This window comes from Rissa tridactyla, chromosome 1 (genome assembly GCF_028500815.1).
Source record: "Rissa tridactyla isolate bRisTri1 chromosome 1, bRisTri1.patW.cur.20221130, whole genome shotgun sequence".
Classification (NCBI taxonomy): domain Eukaryota; kingdom Metazoa; phylum Chordata; class Aves; order Charadriiformes; family Laridae; genus Rissa; species Rissa tridactyla.
In genome coordinates, this window is record NC_071466.1 from 9,771,932 (window position 1) to 9,786,880 (window position 14,949).

General features: G+C 57.3%; 2 protein-coding genes across 2 annotated transcripts; both read right to left on the bottom strand.

Moving 5' to 3' along the window:
- Positions 1 to 2,657: 2,657 nt before the first annotated feature.
- On the bottom strand, positions 2,658 to 6,270 carry LOC128904041 (F-box only protein 39-like; the record flags this gene model as incomplete). The annotated part of the gene is given in 5 exon segments (XM_054187850.1): positions 2,658 to 2,729; positions 3,871 to 3,927; positions 4,684 to 4,861; positions 5,976 to 6,064; positions 6,067 to 6,270. Coding segments are annotated over 5 exon segments (600 nt in total), but the record flags the coding sequence as incomplete, so codon positions are not given.
- Positions 6,271 to 9,821: 3,551 nt separating this feature from the next.
- On the bottom strand, positions 9,822 to 13,500 carry LOC128900364 (neuronal acetylcholine receptor subunit alpha-10-like). Its single transcript, XM_054181434.1, has 4 exons — positions 13,470 to 13,500; positions 13,107 to 13,312; positions 12,849 to 13,073; positions 9,822 to 9,830 (listed from the first exon to the last, which is right to left on the bottom strand). Exons 1-4 carry the CDS (start codon positions 13,498 to 13,500, stop codon positions 9,822 to 9,824), a joined length of 471 nt encoding a protein of 156 aa, XP_054037409.1.
- Positions 13,501 to 14,949: the final 1,449 nt, after the last annotated feature.

Consider the following 14,949-nt stretch of genomic DNA (forward strand, 5'->3'; position numbering starts at 1 on the left):
TGCCTGACCACTCTTTCAGTGAAGTAATTCTTCCTACTATCTAATCTAAACCTCCCCTGCCGCAGCTTCAGACCATTTCCTCTGGTCCTGTCATTATTCACCTGGGAGAAGAGGCCAACACCCACCTCTCTCCAACCTCCTTTCAGGGAGTTGTGGAGGGCAATGAGGTCTCCCCTCAGCCTCCTCTTCTCCAAGCTAAACATGCCCAGCTCCCTCAGCCTCTCCTCATATGACTTGGTCTCCAGACCCCTCACCAGCCTGGTAGCTCTCCTCTGGACACGCTGCAGCACTTCAAGGTCCCTCTTGTACAGAGGGGCCCAGAACTGAACACAGTACTCCAGGCGAGGCCTCACCAGTGCCGAGTACAGAGGAACGATCCCTTCCCTACTCCTGCTGGCCACGCTATTCCTCATACAAGCCAGAATGCTGTTGGCCTTCTTGGCCACCTGGGCACGCTGCTGGCTCATGTTAAGCTGGCCGGCCGCCAGCACCCCCAGGTCCTTTTCTGCGGGGCAGCTTTCCAGCCACTCTTCCCCAAGCCCCTGGCGTTGCTTGGGGTTGTTGTGACCGAAATGCAGGAGCCGGCCCTTGGCCTTATTAAACCTCATCCAATTGGCCTTGGCCCATCCCTCCAGCCTGTCCAGGGCCCTCTGGAGAGCCTTCCTTCCCTCAAGCAGATCAACACTCCCACCTAGCTTGGTGTCGTCTGCGAACTTACTGCAGGTGCACTCAGTCCCCTCATCCAGATCATTGATAAAGATATTAAACAAAACTGGACCCAAAACTGAGCCCTGAGGGACACCACTGGTGACCAGCCGCCAAGAAGATTTCACCCCACTAATCACAACTCTCTGGGCACGGCCATCCAGCCGGTTTTTTACCCAGCAAAGAGTACACTTGTCTATGCCACGATTCGCCAGCTTCTCCAGGAGAACTCTCTGGGGGATGGTGTCAAAGGCCTTACCAAAGTCCAGAGAGACAACGTCCACAGCCTTCCCCGCATCCAGGAGGCGGCTCACATGGTCATTGGGATCTGACTGTGGGTGAGACAAGCCAATGAATCCATTTGTGTGATGTCAATTGCTAAATAGCCCTGCCACTCTGTGTCATCATTATTAGAATTGCTAGATGCCATACCAATGGGACTGCAGTAAGAATCACCCAAAACAATGGCAGATGGACTTTGATGAACGTGAGTAAAGCGCAGCGGTGATGGGATCACACCTGACCTCAGCAACTGGCGCCCAGCAACTTCCTCAAGATTGACATCTTCAACCTGCGGAACCTGGGCAGGGTCTGCACCAGCTACACCAGCGGCGAGCTCTGGATACAGCATGCAGGAGTCCAGCACCACACACCATCTCCCCTGCCCTGAGAGACTGCTCTGACAGAGGGAGCCCAAAGCCATGGGTTAAATGAACTCAACCTCAACGGACATTGTTGAGGGATGGCCCAGAGACTAAGGGTCGGTCTCTTCTCTCAAGGAACAGGCGACAGGACAAGAGGAAACGGCCTCAAGTTGTACCAGGGGAGGTTTAGGATGGATATTAGGAAAAACGTTTTCACCAACAGGGCTGTCATAGGAAGAGGCTACCCAGGGCAGTGGTGGAGTCACCATCCCTGGAGGGATTTACAAGCCGGGCAGACGTGGTGCTGAGGGACGTGGGTTAGCGGTGGTTTTTGTCAGTGTTGGGTTGATGGTTGGACTTGATGATCTGAAAGGTCCCTTCCAACCTCGACCGTTCTATGATAGCTGTATGTCTATAGATGTGTGTATATATCAAAGACAGGGAAAAGCGGTGGTAATTCATTGGAAAGTGTAAGATCTGGGCATGACGTTGAAGGTATAGAACAAAGGGTGGATAACACCCGGTTCTGGCAGGAATAGGGTCAATTTTCCCAAGGAGCTGGCACGGCACACAGGTATTCCATACCATCACCATGTGAGCCATGCCCAGTCTATAGCCGGGAGCTGGCTGGAAAAGGGAGCAGGAAATCCCCGCTGGGGACTGGGCTGGGGGCTTCCTGGGTCTGGTCGGTGAGCAGCGGTACATTAATGGTGTTTTGTACATTCCTCTAACAGCATTATTGTTGTGGTTTTCCGCTTTCCTTCACTGTTCTGTTAAACTGCCTTGATCTCAACCCACGAGTTTTGCCTTTTTCTTCCCATTCTACCCCTCTCCCATGGCGGGGGGGAAGCGAGCGAGCAGCCGCCTGTTTCTTTGTTGCTGGCTGAAGTTAAACCAGGACATCACCCCACGTCTCGGTTTCCCTCTTTGTAAAATGGAAACAGCACGATGGGCTTCATTGGTAAGGTGTTTGAAGCTCTACAATGAGAGGTGCTGAAGAAAGTGGGGGCCTTATTTTTCCTAGAGATGCCCGTAAGGGTGGAAAAGGGCTCGCTGCTTCCTTTGGTTCTGGCGAGGAAAAACAAAGCAAGGGCAAGAAGAAATGATGCTGGAGATGTAGCGGGCCCGTTCCCAAGTCCAACATTTTAACGCGTGGAGCGCAACCTTGTCCCTTGCCTCTGTCTTGCTGTAAAGGTCTCTCTCGTTCAGAGGCACTGCTGTCGAGATTCAAATCCCTTCCTAGAGCCCTCCAAAGGATGCATTCATTGCGTGCAGATGGCACCGGGTGTTCTTCTCCCTTCCTCTGGTTTATACCATTGGGTAGACGACAGCAAAATAATAAATCTCTGAGTCAATCAGGTATTTGAACCTCCTGTAAATAGCGTGCAAGAGCTGAGCAAGGCGTTCGACACGGTCTCCCACAGCATCCTCATAGGGAAACTTAGGAGGTGTGGGTTAAATGAATGGACATAGATATGGTGGACAGATAACTGGTTAAAAGACAGAGCTCAGAGGGTCATGACTAGGGGCAAAGAGTCTAGCTGGAGGTCAGTGACGAGTGGTGTTCCCCAGCGGTCAGTACTGGGTCCAGTCCTCTTCAATATATTCATCAATGACCTGGACGAAGGGATAGAGTGCACCCTCGGCAAGTTTGCTGATGACACAAAGCTGGGGGGGCGGGTGGCTGACACACCAGAAGGCTGTGCCGCCATACAGAGAGACCCGGACAGGCTGGAGAGTTGGGCAGAGAGGAACCTTATGAAATTCAATAAGGGCAAGCGTAGGGTGCGGCACCTGGGGAGGAATAACCCCCTGCACCAGTCCAGGTTGGGGGCTGACCTGCTGGAGAGCAACTCTGTGGAAAGAGACCTGGGAGTCCTGGTGGGCAACAGGATTACCATGAGCCAGCAATGTGCCCTTGTGGCCAAGGAGGCCAATGGCATCTTGGGGGGGCATCAAGAAGAGTGTGGCCAGCAGGTGGAGGGAGGTCACCCTCCCCCTCTGCTCGGCCCTGGGGAGGCTGTGTCTGGAGTACTGGGTCCAGTTCTGGGCTCCCCAGTTCCAGAAGGACAGGGAACTGCTGGAGAGGGGACAGCAAAGGGCTACCAGGGTGATGAGGGGACTGCAACACCTCTCTGATGAAGAAAGGCTGAGGGACTTGTGTCTCTTTGGTCTGGAAAAAAGACGGCTGAGGGGGGATCTTATCAACGCTTAGAAATACGGAAAGGGTGGGTGTCAGGAGGATGGGGCCAGGCTCTTTTCAGTGGTGCCCAGCAACAGGACAAGAGGCAACGGGCACAAACTTGAGCATAGGAAGTTCCACCTAAACACGAGGAGGAACTTCTTTCCTGTGAGGGTGGCAGAGCCCTGGCACAGGCTGCCCAGAGAGGTGGTGGAGTCTCCGTCTCTGGAGACATTCCAAACCCACCTGAACGCGTTCCTGTGCCACCTGCTCTGGGTGACCCTGCTCTGGCAGGGGGTTGGACTGGAGGGTCTCCAGAGGTCCCTTCCAACCCTACCATTCTGTGATTGTGTGGGCCTCTTCACTAGGCTCTTGTCGGGCTGTGTAAATCCCGACCTGTACGAAGGAATGACGGCCGTGTCTCTCAGATACACAGAGCACGCTCAGCCCGTTAAATTTCATGACAACAAGAAGCCTCTGTGACTAATGAGGAACCCAGAGAAGCCAAATGCCTTGGCTTGGAGTAAAATCTTGAGGTGTTACTGTTTTCACTCCAAACTGACGGAAAACACCATCTCCTGCTGAAGAATCTCTGGGGAGAGCCAGGTTCCTTTTACCCCCAGAAGCGAGGCACCCCTGGGAGCTGCACACATCGGGGAGGATCCACTGAATTCAGCATCTGGCATGCAAAGCAGCATGACAGCATGGTGTACACCAGCCACAGTCGTGGTCTGGCCCAGTTCAACACAGCATCCCTAAAGAGGGAGATGTGCTTCCATCTTTTTGCAGTTTAGTGGGATTCAACCCCCCGGCCTCGACTTAAGCGTAGACGTAAGCGCCGGGGCTGGCAGGTGACTCAGAATCCCCAGCTTGAACTAGAGGAGACAGAGGGACCCCCAGCCTAGGAAGGACTCGTGGAACTGCTGGGGCTTGTTGTTCAGCCTCTGCAGCATTCTGTACCTGGCTGAGGAGGTCGGAAAGCCCCGTTTCTGTGAGTGGTTCTCAGGCTTGTTGCAATGCTAAAACGTAACCTAGGGAAGGTAGTTATGTTAGCATTTCCGTAAGCGCCCTTTCTCTGGGCCTGGGGACCTCACCTTTCTCTGGCTATTGGAGAGAGGAAGGGAATGGGAGTTTTGAAGCACAAAGTCTTACCTTTAGAGTAGCCAAACTGCATTTCCTTTCTGCCCGGTTTTGGAACAGCCTCTCCACAGGGGTGACACTTAGAAAGGCCCACACTTCCAGAAAGAACAGCCTGTGGCATGACAAGGTGAGCTGTAGCAGCTCCTTGTCCAGCAGCTCATGGTCATTGTTCCACTGAAGTGTTAATTCCGTCCAAAAAGAACAAATGTTGTTAGGGCTACTCAACAGAACTGGTGAGCGCAGTAACTAGAATTCAATAAACAAGTTTCCCAATACTACCAACAGAAGGGACTGGCAGCAGATCAATTTTGTCCCTTGACAGGAGCAGAGAATCAGTTTTGGGTAACGACAACGGTAGATGCTACGGTAATCCCAACTCTCCCGTGGAGATGGGGGGGCCCTTGTGCATTGCACCCCACCCTAAGGGATAGACAACTTCTGTTACCGTTAGAAGATGCTGCACCCTCAGCTCATGCCATGATCTTATTTGACATATTGGAAATTATCCCAGGTACGAGAGTAGATCCAAAGACAATTTCTAGAAAGCTTTGCAGATCCCGGCTGTTCCTTGGAAGCTCTGCAGCGCAACAGAACCTAAAGAGCGCTGTCAGCAACCATCAGGCCGTGTGCTTCCCTCAGGCGTGCAAAGACCTGATGCTCCTTGACGCGGGTCAAGGCTGTCGCACACCTTTGGTGGCACATCCTGCGTGACACCAAAGGCCTGTGACATGGGCACCAGTTAATTTACATCTGCTGTAGACGTTTGTGTGTTGCCAAAAGGGAGCAGAACCACGAGTGCAGGCTGACGCAGGCTACAGCTCCGCAAGCAAACAGGGTGTACAGACTCTTCTCCTCATACGCAGATTTCCCTGCAAAAGGGTGGGGTTCAGAAACATCGGAAAGGATAAGCAAGTTACCAGTTACTAAACGTGAACATGTCTAACTAGAAGAAGCCTAAAGCGGTTTCACAAAACTGAGGTTTTCCTGCCTGAAAAACTCTTTGTGCTCACAGCTGACATTCCAGCACCAGTATTTTGGGTGTTTTAGCTTTTTATGAGGGCAACCTGACGTCGGCCCGACAGTGAAGACTGGCATAACGGGCATCGCAACTGGACAGGGACAACGACCTCAACCAGGCTAGAGTGGAACACCGCAGTGGCTCGCTTATGAAAATGACCCTCGGGACATAACACTGAAGTGGTCAGGAATTCCTCCTGCTGAGCGCTGCTATGCAGAAGGCCTGGAGGATCACTTTGCTTAGCTTTGTGATACCGCGGTGAGATGTCCCTCTGGGTTCCCGTACCTGCAGAACACGCCAGGAGGCTGGGAGGAGGTTGGTGAGGGTGCGTCTCATTCTCCAGCCTGGGTCTCTGAAACTGTAGCTCCGCAGACTCTTATGCTGCTGACTGGCATCTCCGCTAGCAGGATCCTGGCTAGGTGATCGTGCTTCGTGACTCTTTCAAAGAAGAAGTTCAGGCGCAGTTTTGGGGCTCCCTTGGCCAAGTTGGCCCACGACGTTCCTCTGACCACTTGCCCATGAGGGTCGTGGATATGACATTGGATATTCAAGGTGCACAGGGAATGAGCGCTGTGCTCCCGCAGGGAGTGCGAGTCAGCCCACCAAGTTTCCGTGATGGCGACTACGTCATAGCTGTCCTGCTGCACAATGGTTGGACTCCATGATCTCAAATGTCGTTTCCAACCATGAAGATTCTATGATTCTATGATCTCCATGGGAGAGTTGGGATTACTGTAGCATATACTGTTGTCCTTACACAAAACTGATTCTCTGCTCCTGTCAAGGGACAAAACTGATCTGCTGACAGTCACAGGGATAGAGAAAATAGTGACTTTTTTATTGGTTGACAAGAGGGGCACCCCAGGGGGTTCCCGGCCCCACCCTTCCCACCCATTGGGGGAAATTGCTGAAGCAGACACGGCGCGTCCGGCAGCAGCGTCTCCAGCAGTCCTTCAGGCGGTACCAGAGCCAGGTGCAGCACTGACACAGGCACCGTCCTAGCGGGCACAGCCCTGGGGACGCCTGGTCACACTCCCTGTCCATGACCTCGCCGTGCTGCTGCCTCTCCTCCTCCAAGGTCTTGACAGTGTCCAAGAGCTCCAAGTAGAGCAACTTGTCGTCCGTGGCCTTGGCTGGGGGGCTGCTGGGCGGCGGAAGCACAGTCATGGGGCTCTGCGCCCTGTCCCTCCTCCCTTCCGCATCCGTGGGGGTGCTCCTGCCTGAGCCTGGGGGGCTGCTGGTGCTTGGCCCCATGGAGTTGTTCTTGCCCGGCCCCGTCTTGCTGTTTCTCTTCACTTCCGCCAGGCTCCCCCTGCCGAGCTCCACAGGGCTGCTCCTTTCCTTCTCCTTCACACTTCTCTCTGGTCCTGTGTCCTCCTCCTTCTCCATGATCCCATCCTCAGCCTTATCCGTGTTTACATCCACCCACGGCCGCTCCGCTCCCAGGTGATGGGGCTTCACTGTGGCCCCCAGCTGCTGCTGCGCCTCCATCCTGCCCAGGGGATGGAAGGGCTCCCCGGGGAGGTTCCGATCACAGGCCCCCGCTGCCCCTTGCCAACGGGCCTGCAGCACCTTCAGCATCTCACAGCACTGCCTGGCCATCTCCTGGGTGGACTCGAAACAGCGGAGGAGCTCCATGACCAGCTCCCCTTGGTCCGAGGCCATGGCTGGGGGGCTGCAGGGTGAAGGCTGCGTGTCCACAGGGCTCTGCGCCCTGTCCCTGCTTTCCCTGGGGACCGGCTCTTGCTTGGTCCTTGTAGGCAGTTCCTGTGGGGGCTCCTGGCAGAGGGCTGGCCCTGGCTCCTCCACCCTCCCGTTGACAGTCCTGGGGGGATGGCGGGGTCCTGAGCGGTCGAGTGCTGCCAGCTCCGCCATCGCACTAGGCCGGGGCTCCGGGAAGGAGTAGAGGGAGTTGAGGGAAGAGGAGCCTCTGTCAGTCACAGAGTCCATGGTGACCAGCGGGGCCCGTGGGGAGCGATGCTTCCTGTTCAAGGCCTCCGCACTCGCCCTGCAGAGGAGGAGAAAGAGACCCCGCTGCACCCCAGACCCCAGAAGAACCCGCAGGCAGCACCCCTCCTTGGCTGGCGGTCAGGGCTGCCCAGCGCAGGCAGGGGCAGGGCACGGGGTGAGGGTCTGGGGCAGCATCTGGGGTCTCCCCCACACTCACCGCTTCTCCTGCTTCGAATGGGATTTCTCCACTTCTCCATACACTGCCCGAGAAGCTGCAGCGGGAGGAGACAGATTGAGTGGCCGGCAGCCCCCGGCACAGCCCCGGCTCAGGGCTGCCGTGGGGTGTCGGCTGTTTGCAGGGTGCTCCATGCTGGGGCCACTCACCGCTCTGCTTCTCTGGCCGGGCTCCTGTCTTGCTTGTCTGACGCTTCTTCTTACTCTTCTTCTTCCACCACTTCTGCAAGGTCCCCAGGAGCTGTGTGAGACGGGAGCGCCTCCCAGTCCCACACCACAGCCCCCCACGGCACCCCACACCACCCTATGCCATCCGTCACCACCCCACGCCGCAGCACAGTGTGGTGCAACAGTCACCTACCTGAAGCCGCTTGCTCTGCAGCACAGCTGAGAATACGCTGAGCCCCATCACAATCAGGAGGAGAGGGCCCAGGGGAGACACGGCGTCAGAGCGCCCCATGGCACCAACGCCGGTGTGGCTGCGGTGCTCCGAGTCACCAGCACAGAACCGCAATGCGGCTCCCCAGTGTCCTCCTGGGTCCCCAGTGACGGGACCCGCAAGACTGCTGGGGTGTCAGAGGCCGAGGCTGCAGTCTGCCCAGACAATGCCAGACTGCGGTGCCCAGCATCCACTGACGGCTCCAGCGGGGACCGCGTCCCCCTTTTATAGTGCGGCAGGGGGGCACGTCCCCCCTTTGTGACATCATGGGGCAGTCAGAGCCCCCCTTTGTGACATCACAGGCAGTCAGAGCCCCCCTTGGTGACATGCAGCAGGGGATGAGGAAGAGCAAGACAAGGAGGGCACTTGCCCCAGGCTGACAACAGGACTATTTCATAGCACGAACATCACATTCAGTACAAATTATAAAGTTTGCTGTGTAGTTCAACTCTCCCTTGATGGCGGCGGTGCAGAGAACTCCTTGCTGCGGTGCCGGAACCCTGAGCCCTTCCCTTCCTCCCAAAGCCGCAGCGCTCACGGTGTCCCCCATTGGCTGTCCCCTGCTGGGAGTGCACGGCTTCCTGCTGATGGAAGGGGCTGGGTGTAGTCCTTGGGTATTTTATATCGTTATCGGGATTGACACTGCTTCTTTAGCATTATTAGTGTAAATTCTTTAGTTTTATCCTAGTAAATCTATTTCTATTGCAACCCTCATGTTTCCTTCTTTTTCCCCAATTCCTCTTCCCCGGTGAGGAGGGGTCATCGGGCGAGAGAGTAGTTGTCTAAAGGACAAGAAATTGTGGTGGGTTTCTCAAACCATAACAAGAAGGGAGGGAGAAGGAGAAGGGCCCCACCCCTTCAGGGCATGGTTTGGGTGCGAAGGCACCTTAAAGGCCACCCAGTGCCACCCCCTGCCCTGGGCAGGGACACCTCCCACCAGCCCAGCTTGCTCCAAGCCCCAGCCAACCTGGCCTTGAACCCCTTCAGGGATGGGGCAGCCACAGCTTCTCTGGGCAACCTGGGCCAGGGGCTCACCGCCCTCACAGCCAAGAATTTCTGCCCGAGATCTTAGCTCAATCTCCCCTCTTGCAGTGGAAACCCCTTCCCCCTCGTCCCATGGCTCCCCTCCCTCATCCAGAGTCCCTCCACAGCTTTCCTGGAGCCCCTTGAGGGACTGGAAGGGGCTCCAAGGTCTCCCCGCAGCCTTCTCTTCTCTTAACGCCTCTCACAGTAGGCACGTCAGCATAACCCATCTGCAGCCTTTGGAATGGGAAGTATGACCATGGTTGCCCTCCAGCCTCCTGCTTGGGTTTTGCACCGGAAAACTTCCAACATGTGGGCCAAGAACTCACAATCCCCTTTACTGCCACATGTCTTCCGGGGGCTGTCCACCTTTTCTCAATCTGATTAAAAATTGTCATCCCTCCATGTGTTTTATCACAAAACCGCCTAGCCAAAGCCATTTAGTATTCTTTTGGTAAGACGGGGTTTCCTCCGGTAGTCCAAATTCTAGTTCATCTTTCATGGAGGAGGGAGGGATCCCGAGTGCAGGGCCCAGTTCCATTTTTTACAGACCAAGGCAGCGTTAGATCTGTCCCTGTCGTCTGACCGATGGAAGACACGTCTCAGACAGACATCAGGTAGGTGAGCCCAGCGATTCTGCTCAGCTTCGCTGTCATCTTCCATTGAGAAGACAGTTTTTCACTTCTCTTCTGGGTGTTGAGCAAACCTAGAGGAAGACTCTCTCCAGCAGGCTCCCGAAAAGACCAAAGTCCGCCCTCCGGAAGTCCATGGTGGCAGTTCTGCTGACGCCCTTCCTTGCTTCCCTAAGAATCAGAAACTCTGCCATTTCATGGTCACTGTGCCCAAGACGGCCTCCAACATCACATCCCCCACAAGTCCTTCTCTGTTCACACACAGCAGGTCCAGCAGGGCTCCTTCCCTAGTGCGTTCCCCCACCAGCTGTGTCAGGAATTTATTCCCACACACCCCAGAAACCTCCAAGACTCTTCCCTCTCAGCTCTACTGGGTTCCCCGTTATCCCGTGCCCTATTGTTACACTCCCTCAGCCACAGTCCCTCCCAATCCCTCCTGGAGGCCCCCTTTAGGGACTGCAAGGCCGCTACAAGGTCTCCCCGCAGCCTTCTCTTCTCCAGGCTGAACAACCCCAACTCTCTGCTGCTCTGCCCTCTCCCTGACGCTCCGCAGCCTTTCTGCTCCCTCTTTGACCTCTGCCGCCAGGCCGAGCGGATCAGCCGCCTGCTCGCACCTCACGCACCCGGCATCCCTTCTACCCTCCGCTACCCGGGAGAGACCTGGGAGCTGCCCCCCCCCGGCACTGCCTGGTGGCCCCCGCAGCCCCCGCCCTCTCTCCCCAGCTGTGGCTGAGCCCGTCCCCGCCGGACGGGGGCTGAGATGGGGCTGGGGACCCCCCTGCCGCTGCCGGGACCTGGCTGTGCCTGGGGGCCCTGCTGGGACCCCCCTGAGCGGAGTCGGCGCAGGGCTGGGGTCTCGGTGGGACCCCCGTCCCCGCTGCCCTGCGCTTTCCATGCTGCCTGGCCCCTTTGCCTTCCTCCTCGGCCGCTGGGGCTGCCCTGGCCGGGCTCCCTCCTCGCCCCGGGGCTCCCCGCGGGGACAGCGGCTCCTTCCCCTCGCCATGTCCCCCCAGCCGGGTCCCTGCACTCAGCCGGGGGCAGTGCTGCTGCCCCCCCGCGCTCCCCTCGCTACGGCCATCCCTGCTGCCAGCGTCTGTGCGCCATCCCAGCCAGCCCGAGGGCACTCCGTGTCCCCCGCACCCTGTTCCGGCTGCCCCAGCGCCTCCGGCTCTCATCCCCAGGTTCCCCCATCACCCACGGGTGTCCCCCCGGGTTTGGCCACTCTCCCCCTCCCCACCAGCTGATCGGTCCCCTCCACCGGTGACAAGATGGCATGAGCCCCGATGCCTCCGTGTCGTGGTTTAGCCTCAGACGGCAACAAAGAACCACGTGCCGCTCGGTCGGGCCTTCCCGATACAGGAAGAATCAGAAGAAAAAAAAGGCAAGACTCTTGGGTTGAGACAAAGGCAGTTTAACAGAACAGCAAAGGGAACAAGCAAACAACAACAAGAACATGGATAGAGGCATATACACACACGATTACGGGACCGCCGCTCCCCGCCGCTCCCCGACCGGACCCGGGACGCCCCAGCCCGCTCCAAGCGCGACTTCCTGCCCCCTCCCCCGGCAGCTCAGGGTGGGCATGGCTCACATGGCATGGAATACCAGGAAAAATTAACCCTATCCCCGCCGGAACAAGGACACTCCGCCAGCCACTCTGTGGGATGTGGGGCAGGGATGGGGATGAGGGGCCCAGCCCCCCCCGGCACAGGCTGTCGGGCAGGGTGAGCGCGGACCAGCCGCCGTCGCTGTCGCAGGAGAAGAGCCAGAGGTCACTCAGCCAGAGCTGATGGAGTCGTTATTTTATTGAGGACGGATCAGTAAATGCAGGGGGGTGAGATATTCCGTAAGCCAGGATGGATCGGCAGGAAATGCTCCGCTATTTACCGCACGCAGGGTTTGGGTGGGATACAAAGGTCCATGCTCTGTCACCGAAGGTGTCGAGGGCCAGACCCCTCCGTCCCTCCCGGGCACCATCCTGGCCCCAGCCAGCACCCGGAGGGGACAGGGTGGGGGCTGCCCTGCTCCCCTGGAACCCTCACCAGGGCTGCTGGACACTGGAGTGGCGTCTCGGGGGGCTGCAGCAGACTCGAGCCCTGGCCAGGCAGGGTGGCAGGCACTGGTGGGGACACAGGAGGAGCAGAAGGTGTCTATGCATATATCTATATGGTCCAGAGGATGCCCTGGAGATGCTGGGAGGGCTGGAGGCCCTGTGCTGTGAGGACGGGCTGAGAGAGTTGGGGGGGTTCAGCCTGAAGAAGAGCTCCACTGAGACCTTGGAGCCCCTTCCAGTCCCTCAAGGAGCTCCAGGAAAGCTGTGGAGGGACTCTGGATGAGGGAGGGGAGCCATGGGACGAGGGGGAAGGGTTTCCACTGCAAGAGGGGAGATTGAGCTGAGATCTCAGGCAGAAATTCTTGGCTGTGAGGGCGGTGAGCCCCTGGCCCAGGTTGCCCAGAGAAGCTGTGGCTGCCCCATCCCTGGAGGGGTTCAAGGCCAGGTTGGCCGGGGCTTGGAGCAAGCTGGGCTGGTGGGAGGTGTCCCTGCCCAGGGCGGGGGGGTGGAATGAGATGATCTTTAAGGTCCCTTCCCACCCAAACCATTCTGTGATTCTATGATTCCACATCTATATTTCTATACGTCACAACCCAGACAACTGCTCGGGGGGCCGTGACCCCTCAACCCTGCAGCTGGGGCAGCCCCGGCCGAGTCAGGGTCCCGCTGTCAGGCTCCTCTTCCCTGGTGCTGGTGGAGCTTCCACCCTGCAGGTCCATGAAGTGCCAAGGGGTGCTCAGGACGAGCCACCCTCATGGAGCACCCGTGGCCACCACTTTCCCTGGGGGCAGTGAGTCCACTGGGCCATCAGGCAGCATTGCCCAGGACCAGCACACTCATGAGGAAGACCATGAGGAAGAAGACCCACATGAAGAAGCGGTCCATCACCTTGGCCATCTTCTTCCACTCAGCGGTCCGGTGCTGGGAGGCTCGGTGGCGCCGGAAGCAGCCGGCGATGTAGCCCACATTCCTCAGCATGTCATCGTGGTGGCACAAGCAGCAGTCCCAGGGACAGCCCCCTGCCTCGGCACCCACCTCCCCCTCCATGGGGCTCTCCCCTGGCCCCCCAGTGTCCTCCCTCCCCACCCGCCTGCGCGGCACCCACCGGGGGCTCTTGCAGCTCTCGCCTACCTCGTAGACGCAGCAGAGCCGGGCCATGTGGTGGAGGATGAGCCACCTGGCCCAGGGGGGCACGGGCCAGGTCCCCGGTCTGCAGTGGTGGATGTTCATGATGAAGGTGGTCAGCGCGGTGGAGGCCGTGATCATGGTCATGGTGGCGATGTAGTACTTCCCTGCGTGGGTAATGGGTGGTGATGCCGCAGCGGGGTGGGGAGAGACCCGTGCGCACCTCCCCCCATCGAAACCCCCCCCTGTCATGGGGGGGTGCCCACCACCCCGGTGCAGATGCCCTGGTCCCATGGGATGGTCCTGAGTGCCATCAAGGCTCACCAATGAGCGGGATGCTCTCCGAGGGGACCATGTGCTCACAGTGGTGGAAGCAACCACTGGATGACTGGAAACATACCCTGTGCCCCGTGCCGCTCCAAGGAACGCTGTCCTGGGCCTTGACAAGCAAGTCCTGTGGTGACACGGCACCCCAGAGAGAACCGAGTCGGACAATGGGACTCATTTCCAAAACACTCTCAGGTCCCTGGGCCAAAGAGTGTGGCACTGAGTGGGTATATCACGGCCCCTGCCATTCGCCCGCCTCTGGGAAGATCGAACAATACAACGGGCTGTAAAAAACTACCCTGAGAGCAATGGGGGGGTGGGACCTTAAAACAATGGGATACACAGTTAGCAAAGGCCACCTGGCTAGTTAACACCTGGGAATCTAATAATTGAGCTGGTCCTGCCCAATCAGAACTTCCACGTACCCTAGAAGGGGATAAAGTCCCCGTAGTGCACATGAAGAGTGTGTCAGGGAAGACAGTCTGGGTTAGTCCTGCCTCGGGCAAAGGCAAACCCATCTGTGGGATTGCTTTCACTTAAGGAAGAGAGAACTAGAGCAGGGCAGGTTTAGATTAGGCATTAGGAAGAAGTTCTTTACAACGAGGGTGGTGAGACACTGGCCCAGGTTGCCCAGAGAGGTGGTGGAGGCCCCATCCCTGGAGACATTCAAGGCCGGGCTTCATGAGGCTCGGAGCAACCTGATCTAGTTGAAGATGTCCCTGCTTACTGCAGGGGGGTGGGACTAGATGGCATTTAAAGGTCCCTTCCAACCCAACACCACCTATGGTTCTCTAAGGCCCTGGGGGCACGTGGCAGGTGATGCAGAAGGATGGGGAGCTCTGATATGCACCTCATAGAATCATAGAATCTTCATGGTTGGAAGGGACCTTTGAGATCATCGAGTCCAACCATACACACACACAAAAACCCCCTACAATCTCTGTCACTAGAGCATGCCCTGAAGTGCCAAATCTAGGCGTTTCTTAAACACCTCTAGGGATGGTGACTCAACCACCTCCCTGGGCAGGCCGTTCCAGTGCCTGACCACTCTTTCAGTAAAGGAATTCTTCCTACTATCTAATCTAAACCTCCCCTGCCGCAGCTTCAGACCCTTTCCTCTGGTCCTGTCATTATTCACCTGGGAGAAGAGGCCAACACCCACCTCTCTCCAACCTCCTTTCAGGGAGTTGTGGAGGGCAATGAGGTCTCCCCTCAGCCTCCTCTTCTCCAAGCTAAACATGCCCAGCTCCCTCAGCCTCTCCTCATATGACTTGGTCTCCAGACCCCTCACCAGCTTGGTAGCTCTCCTCTGGACACGCTGCAGCACTTCAAGGTCCCTCTTGTACAGAGGGGCCCAGAACTGAACACAGCACTCGAGGTGAGGCCTCACCAGTGCCGAGTACGAGGCACGATCACTTCCCTACTCCTGCTGGCCACCCTATTCCTCATACAAGCCAGAATGCTGTTGGCCTTCTTG